Source organism: Geospiza fortis, unplaced genomic scaffold (assembly GCF_000277835.1).
Source record: "Geospiza fortis unplaced genomic scaffold, GeoFor_1.0 scaffold145, whole genome shotgun sequence".
Taxonomy (NCBI): domain Eukaryota; kingdom Metazoa; phylum Chordata; class Aves; order Passeriformes; family Thraupidae; genus Geospiza; species Geospiza fortis.
In genome coordinates this window covers 3,631,479-3,639,637 of record NW_005054362.1, presented here as the reverse complement: position 1 = coordinate 3,639,637, position 8,159 = coordinate 3,631,479, and the positions used below count along the sequence as shown (strand labels likewise).

General features: G+C 44.3%; 1 protein-coding gene across 1 annotated transcript in view; it reads left to right on the top strand.

The window, feature by feature from the left end:
• The window catches only part of HECTD4 (HECT domain E3 ubiquitin protein ligase 4), a 66,102-nt gene that overhangs the window by 35,864 nt on the left and 22,079 nt on the right, over positions 1–8,159 (top strand). The window contains exons 33-48 of the mRNA XM_031059446.1: positions 1–10; positions 294–478; positions 867–1,020; positions 1,251–1,531; positions 1,949–2,138; positions 2,972–3,053; positions 3,602–3,804; positions 3,986–4,121; positions 4,722–4,904; positions 5,135–5,305; positions 5,727–5,896; positions 6,222–6,337; positions 7,155–7,258; positions 7,468–7,629; positions 7,765–7,913; positions 8,129–8,154. The exon at positions 1–10 is cut by the window's left edge and continues 122 nt beyond it. Coding sequence (XP_030915306.1) covers positions 1–10; positions 294–478; positions 867–1,020; positions 1,251–1,531; positions 1,949–2,138; positions 2,972–3,053; positions 3,602–3,804; positions 3,986–4,121; positions 4,722–4,904; positions 5,135–5,305; positions 5,727–5,896; positions 6,222–6,337; positions 7,155–7,258; positions 7,468–7,629; positions 7,765–7,913; positions 8,129–8,154 — 2,322 coding nt within the window. The remainder of the gene's footprint in view (positions 11–293; positions 479–866; positions 1,021–1,250; positions 1,532–1,948; positions 2,139–2,971; positions 3,054–3,601; positions 3,805–3,985; positions 4,122–4,721; positions 4,905–5,134; positions 5,306–5,726; positions 5,897–6,221; positions 6,338–7,154; positions 7,259–7,467; positions 7,630–7,764; positions 7,914–8,128; positions 8,155–8,159) is intronic.

Below are 8,159 nucleotides of genomic sequence, written 5' to 3'. Positions count from 1 at the left end.
CCTACACAAGGTGGGCAAGGGCTTGGGGAAGGGATGGGGGCCATCCACACCTGGCCTTAGTAGGCTCTGCTTTAAGAAGAAGTGTTAAGCAGTATAAATACATCCCCTTTCCTTATCACGAGGAGCATCTGAGAACATCCAGTTAAATTCCCTCACAATTCCATCTGGGGAGGAAAAGGGAGAGACAGAACCATATTTCTTTCAAGTGAACTAATTAATTACTGAGCTAACAGCAAGTTCTGGATTGCCATTGTGATGGAGAAGTTAATTCCACCCTGAATTTTCCCCTGCAGGAGTGAGGAGAAGTGTCTGGTGCGTAGTGGGCTGGTCCAGCTCATGGACCGGCTCTGCAGCCTGAGCAGCCAGACAGAGTCCAGCTCAAATGAAAAACAGACCAAGAAACAGAAGGTGGCCACCATGGCCTGGGCTGCCTTCCAGGTGCTGGCCAACCGCTGTGTGGAGTGGGAAAAGGAAGAAGGTAGGAACACTGGGAATATCTTCTGCTGTGTGTGTTAGAACTGTCTGAGGGCAGTCATTCACCATGACTTGGGTGAATGGATTCTGTGGATTCTTAAGAAGTGAATACAAAATTCAGTAGATTTTCTTCTTATTATTTTTTAATTCTGCCTTTTTCCCTCCCCATGGAAATAATTTCAAGTTTTGCCACTTGATTCTGTCTAAATATAATCAGAGAACCTGGAGATTGAGTGATCATTTGGCATTTTTCCTGAGGTAGAATTCACCCATAACACACTTAAACCTACACGTGGCTGTTGGCTAATGGTGGATGTATCAGGGGTTATTTTTGTGGTGTGTATATTGATTTTTGTTGATTACAGCTGTGCATTCTTCCATCCCTTCCAAAGGGGGTTCCACAGATGCTGTTCACTCCGGGCTGGCCAGACAGGTCTCCAGCCTCCTCACCAACCACCTGGCCAGAGCCACTGAGTGCTGTGGCAACCAGGCTGCAGGGAATGATGCACTGCAGGATGTCCTCAGTCTTCTGAATGACCTCTCAAGGTACCAGGCCTTTCCTCTGGAGTATTTTCTTCCATGTATCAGAGCCCATATGGGATCTTTAGTGGATTTTTTTAAACCATTCTAAAACTGATCCTTAGTGTTTGATCAGTGCTGTCAAGTTATGGAAGAATTGCTAAAGATGTTTTGTCAGACACTGAAATTGCTTTTAATACATCTTGTAAATAATAAATGAATTTGGTTTTAATTTCAAGATTCCTTTTCCCTTTCAGGAGTCACATAGGTAAAGCCATCCTGAGCCAGCCAGCCTGTGTGTCCAAGCTTCTGTCCCTTCTCTTGGATCAGCGTCCTTCTCCAAAGCTGGTGCTTATAATCCTGCAGTTGTGTCGTGCTGCTCTGCCTCTCATGAGTGTTGAGGACTGTGGAAACGTGGAATTGCCTCCCTGGAGTTACTCAGTGCCCTCTCTGAACAGCGAGCAGGATGATCCCAGTGACCCAGCCTCCAAGATTGCCTCCCTGCTGCTGGCAAAGCTGGCAGATTATGTTGTGCCAGGTACCAGCAGCTGTTTGGTGTTGTGCCCGAGGGACTCCTGTTTCATGGAATCCTGGGATGAAAAGGACCTTAAATCCCATCCAGTCCCACCCCTTTCACTCCTCCCACCATCCCAGGTTGCTCCAAACCCTCTCCAACCTGGCCTTGGGCACTTGCAGGGATCCAGGGGCAGCCACAGCTTCTCTGGGCACCCTGTGCCAGGAGCTTTTGTATTGACAGAGAGCTCAAGCATTGGCAGGTATTTCTGAGAGCAAGATATTCCTGTGCCTTTCCATCTGCCTCCTCATTTCCCTGGCCTCAGACCAAAGTGGGTCTCAGTGATGTTTTAAACACATCCCAGATGTGTCATATTAGCTCCAAGGGTAAGAAAATTCATGGTTGCGTTTCTTTGTTTTCTTTTTTCGTTTCTGCTTCAAGGCTGCCAGACAGTCCTTTCTCCAACTGCCTCTGAGCCAGACACTACCTTGGCAAAAGCCAGCCCTAAAAATTCCATGAAAGGTGATAAAGATCCTGGAGAAGAAAGCGAGGCAGTGGATGGTAAACTTTCTATTTTTATCCATAAAAGAGAAGATCAGTCCTCCCATGAAGTCCTTCAGCCTTTACTAAGGTAATCTCAGCTCACTGGATTGGAATTAGAAACTATTTTGCCAATTCCCTTTATCTTCTCCTTTTTTCCAGTGCTGCAGCTGCAGAAAAAGACATCCTAGATATAAGAGCAAATGGGAAAGCAAAGTGTCTGCTTGATGTCTTGTGTTTACTGGCAAAGCAATAAGATAATGCAAAGGAACATGGGAACATCTTCATCTGTCTGAAAACAATCTCATGAAAAATTAGCTACTTAGACTCAGTGTTTCTGATGGAATATCATTTATCTTGTTTATGGTGTGACAGGCTGGGTAGGATTAACAAATAGAACTGTCAAGGCAAAATGGCTTTAAAAGCACTGCTTTAATAATGCATAAGCTGGACAATAATTTGCTATTAAAGATTCTTTAGTATTCTCAGCACCCACCTGGATGTTGGGATCACTGAATGCCAGTGCTGTCACCTCCTGCATTTTGTGTTATTTGTTCCATCTTCCCCCTCTCTCTGAGCTGGTTCTGAACCCATTCTCTAAAAATTACACTAAAAGGTACAAGTGAAAGGTGAACTCAGAGCCCTGGGCATTTGTGATCAATAAAAACCATTTCATGAGGCTTCTTCCTGAGGGGGGAAGGGTTAAATTGCTTTGAATAACTGCATTCAATAGGATTAAATTCCCTCTGTAAAGGGGGAATGTCCTTAACTGCCTCATATTTCTCTTACTGTTGAGCATTCAGCTGCAAAGGTGGCTTCAAATCATTTCAAACCAGCCATAATGTATGGAATTGGAGTGTGTAGCTCAGCTGTGATTTCCAGCAGTCAGAACAAAGCTCCTGTGTTTTGTTTCCCCTCCAACAGTAGCTCAGAAGGTCGCCCATTCCGACTGGGAACTGGAGCCAACATGGAGAAGGTGGTGAAGATGGATCGGGACATGACAAAGGTAAGAGGAGGAATAACTAAAGAATTGTTCAACATCCTAAAAATTGGTGGCCAGGCAGAATTCTTGGGTTTTACTGATGTTAAAAATGTTAAATGTTGTTTTAGTCATCATTTACTTCTGTAAATACAGATCAAATGATGAAAAATAATTTCAGCTGATGTGTCATCCAGCCACTGTAGGTCAGGTTTAAGCCCCTTTGATACTCTCTTTCCTCAAGTATTAAATGCACATTGTTAAAGCAAATTTTAAGCCACACACTTGATTTAAAATTTCGTGTCTATTTCCAGAGGTGTTCTTGAGGGTTTGCACCAGAAATACTCATTGGTGGCTTTTTGATCAGAGAAATTTGACTGTTAATTTAAGAATGGAATGTTAAAGGCAGTGAATTTATCCCTGATCTCTCTGTAGATGATAAAAAGCAAGAGATAGAGCTTGTCTATGACTAACACACACCCAGGAGGGGGTTTTGCTGTGTTCTCAGCACTTGCACATGAGCAGAGTGACCAAACAGATCTGACATTTGCTTTCCATGGCAATTTCCTTTGCAGAGTGGCTGCTGTGAAGTCATTACAGAAGAAGCTGCTGCAGCTCTTAGAAAGGCAACCAAGTGGGCACAATCTGGGCTGATAGTGAGTGTGGGGCCACCCATAGAGACTGTCAATCCAGAGAGCACCAGTGGCTTGTCCACTGGGGACAAAAAGAAGACTGCACAAACTTCCATTTGCAGGGAGAGGAATTCAGAGCTCGCCAGGTAAATCCCTTAGCCTGCATTCTGCTTTTCTCTCTACCAATTTTTCTAGTGCGCTCAAGGATAATCTGGCTGTTCATAAACTTCCTTTTTCTTTTTTTGTGTATATTTTGTTGACACCTGAAGCTTCTTTTCATTATGTGGTTTTGAACTGAATGTTCAAATTGCCTTTGTCTCATGGCAGGACGGATCCGGTGAGGCCGTTCATCAGCGGGCACGTTGCAAACAGCATGGCAGCAGAGGTGATTGCCCTGCTGCACAGCCTGCTCATGGCCCCAGAGTCCAATGCAGCCCAGATCTGGACAACAACTGCTGAAAAAGTGAGCAAACACAACCATGAGTAGCACATTCCTCACTGGGGATTGAGTAGTTACAGAATCTGATGATTAGCAAGGCCTGAGCTGCTCCTTTCTGATTTAAACACAGGGTGTGGAGCTGGACAAACCCAGCCCTTTCTCAGCTGTCTCAGGGTGGGACAAATACTCAAAATTTACCCATCATTAGATAATGTGCTGTCATTCTTTTCAGGCATTAACAGTGCTGTTTGTTGGGGAGTTCCCTTGCCTGTGGCAGGTTATTTTGCCTTGGCTGTTGCCTCTGAGGGTACAAAGTTTTGGCTGGAACAAAACACGTTGATTTTATGTTCCTCTGAATCCTGCAGCACCTAATCTGTTCCTTAGGTGAAATCCTCAGCAAAAACTTTTGCCAATATTGTATTTTATCCTAAAAGTTACTAGGGAATGGTCATGGCTTTGATGGTGCTCACACTTCAGAGAGCTTGGAATATTCTGAGTTACATAATTCTCTTCAAGAACAAAAATAATTCTTCTGAGACTGTGTGGGCTGGAGGCTTGGGGCATTGGTTTTTGTTGGAATGGTGCTTTGAAGTCGTTCCCTGGTATTTTTGCTTCTGTCTTCAGGTTCTGTCTCGGGCTCTGATGTACATTCCACAGCTTGGGAAATATGCAGAGAGCATTTTGGAGAACGGGAGTAGCAGCGGAAGGAAACTGGCTAAACTTCAAAGGATTGCTCGGCAGGCAGTGGCTGCCCTGTGTGCTCTGGGTGGCTTTAAGGAGACAATTAAAATAGGTTCTGAAGTTCAGGTAATTCAGCACTGTTCATATTTGATATCCTAGATGAGAATTGCTGCTCTCCTGAGGTTTTCCCTGCACTGGGATCCTTGGCAGCAGGAGGTGCTTGTGGAACAGCAGCTTGTGGAGCTTTGTTTCCTAAAACAGCCCCCTGTGCTTGTGTGTGCAGTTGGTGTGTGATGTCAGACACTGATTCCTGACTGTAACACCTTCAATCTCATGCAGCTCTTCTTTGGTTGTAGGTTTTAGGCAAAGGAATAGCAGGAAGCATTGGAGTTGTGGCATCTATTAATGAGCAAGAAGGTATAGCCACGGTCAAATTCCCACCCACCACTATAGACACTAGAAAGACCTCCCAGGCATCAGACACTTTAACTATTCCATTATCTAGGCTCTGTGTTCCAAGATCTGAGGTATGGGAGTTTTAAACATCCAATATTCAGTATAATCTCGATTCTTGCTTTATTTCTGTCACAGCATACTGACTATTAATCTACAGCACGTAAAAAAAAGTGTTTCATCTTTGCTTATAAATGATTTGTAATGTTTGCCTTATTTTTTAAAGCATATATTAACAATATGTTTGAGTTCTCATTCAAGTAACATAAATATTCATCTTTTGTGCTTAAAGATATTCTGTTGCATATTGGGTGGGAGGTTTTTTTGGTTAATTTCTGGCTTGGTTTGGGGTTTGTTTATTTTTGTTTTATTGGTGTTTTGGTGCTGATTTTGTGATAGTAAAATATAAGAATTAACTCCAGGTAATAAAACACCCTCATTTCTTAGAAACTAACTACTTGAATTTAACTTTTTACCGTGCCCCCCCACCATCAGGCATTGCCTCTTCATAAACTGTCCATTACTGAGAAGGTAGTACAGGCAGTCCAGTCCATGTTGCTCCCTCAGGAGGGAAGTCTCTCTATTCACACCTCACTTCCTGCAACAGGAGATGGCTCAACTCCAGTAATGGCAGTGGTCCGGCTCCTTGCTGAAATAAGAACCAGGTGGGTCCTGCCTTTGTGCACAAACATCCCAGGGAATTGCATGAGTTCTTGTGCCCTTCCTCTGGGGCTGTGCAGCAAGGAGCTGCACAAATTCCTCTTTGCTCCCATTAAGTGTCTGGGTGTTGTTCATGAGCGTCCCTGCAACACACTGAGCAAACGCCTCAATAAATCCATTTATGAAGCAGGGGAAAGCTGCCTTTGGGGAGGGTCTAGCTAAAACAGGGTTAAGATCACCCTTAAATCACCCTTGAATTCACTATGTAATGCCAGCTTTGAATTCAGCACATACCTTGTAACACTTTAAATGTATTGTTTTTCTGTTCAGAGCATGCCTGGTGATGGCTCAGCTGTTGGAAGACAGCTCATTCTGTGAAGAATTCATTCAACAGTGTCCAGCTGCTGTAGAAGTTCTGAATTTGGTGGCCCAGGAGTGCAGCCCTGGTATGTAGCCAACACCTTCTTGGCATATTCAGGTCAGAAACAGAGCAGCTTTTAAATCATTTCAGTGTTTTCTGCTCCAGCTATCCAGAGTTTAGGAACTGGCACAGGACAGAGTGTCTTGTTACAGCTGCAGAGCTGCTGATGGAAGAGCAGCTAATAATCAGCCTAAATCACTAAACATTAGGCATTAATTTAGGCCAGAACAGGATTATTCTGTGTATCAAAGAAGCAAGTCCTTGTTTTCTTCTGCACTCTCCACTTTCCTTGCTTCCAACATATCCTACTCTGCATTCCTTGACATTATCATTCGTATGTTTTCTTTTTATGACCTTTTTGCTGATTTTTGCAATGCTTTGTTATATTCCTGATCCTTGAGCTCTCTTTGTTTAGGGATAAGCACTGGGCCCAGCAGAAATCTTAGTTCAGGGGCAGGTTTTCAGGAACATGCCAGAGAAGAAGTGGTTGAAGTGAAGGGTGGGATCCAAGAGATTTAGGTGTCAAAGAGCAAGGACTGATTTTTGTGATAGTAGATATAAATTTTTTTGCTTTCCTGCCTTTGCTGGGCCATAAGCTTGCTTACTAAAATGAACTTTATATCTTAATTAACATAACAGTGTCTTTACAAACCAGATACAAATGAAACATGAGACAATACTTGCATATGTTACATTTTACCCTTAATTCTGTTGTTTAGGTAAGTAAGGCTGATCAGACCTCCTCAAAGTGCAAATACCATATTTATTTCTGAATTAAGATTGCATTGTTGGACTGGAGGAAGCAGCTGGAGGCTGATGCCTGCTGTGGGTTGTTGTTGCAGGGGAGAGGCTGGTGGTGGTGGAGATGCAGTGTGAGAGGTTACGGATGTTGTACCGCGACTGTGCTCGGCCCCCTCCTCCTCCCCTGCAAGCAGACAGGAGACAGGTGAGCACAGAGCCCTCTGCCCTGGGAGAACCCCCTGCTGCTGCTGCCCAAACTGGGGGCAGCATTCTTGAAATGCTTAATGGGAATTTCTCTATTGGGATGTGATTTGTTGGTGTTGTATTAAATGTGCCCCTCAAACTGTGTGGCTGTATTTTAGTGGGTGACTTGAATTGTGATTGGTAGAATGAACTGCTCTGTTGTGTCTGCAGCCCAAAGAAATCACGTGGAGCCCATCCAGGGTGTTCCCCCCAGTGAGAGCCTGCATGTTCTCCTCACACCTCACTGCTGTGACCTTCCTGGCTGATCCCAGTGCAGGTGGGGGCCTTCCTCGGGGCACCTTTATCTATGCCACCTCCCCAGTGCCAGTACAGGTGAGACCTCTCAGCTCTCCAGCCCTTTGTCATTGATTATCCAACAGGGCATGAAAAGGAAAAGCAGGAAAATTGCTTCTTTAAGCTCTGTTTTGTAAATCACTTTTTAAAATGGTCTATTATTTTTATTTCTAGGCACCATCATTCTACTGGGAAATTGAAGTGGTTTCCTATGGAGACACAGATGATGACACTGGGCCAATAGTTTCCTTTGGATTTGCCACAGAGGCAGAAAAACGAGATGGGGCTTGGACAAACCCAGTGGGCACCTGCCTCTTCCACAAGTAGGTTGGAGATGCACATGGAAAACCACGTTCAGTACATTTGTCAGCAGGCTGGGGAGGGGGTTGTAGTGGGCAGTACATACTTTTAAATTGAATGCTGAAATATTTTTGCAAAATCAGGAGGGTTGAGTTGCCTTTTGATATCGCAGCTTTGGTGGGTGGTGATCCTGCTCTGGCTCAGTGCTCTGTCTCACTGTGTCCTTGTTGCCCCTCAGCAATGGGAGAGCAGTGCATTACAATGGCTCC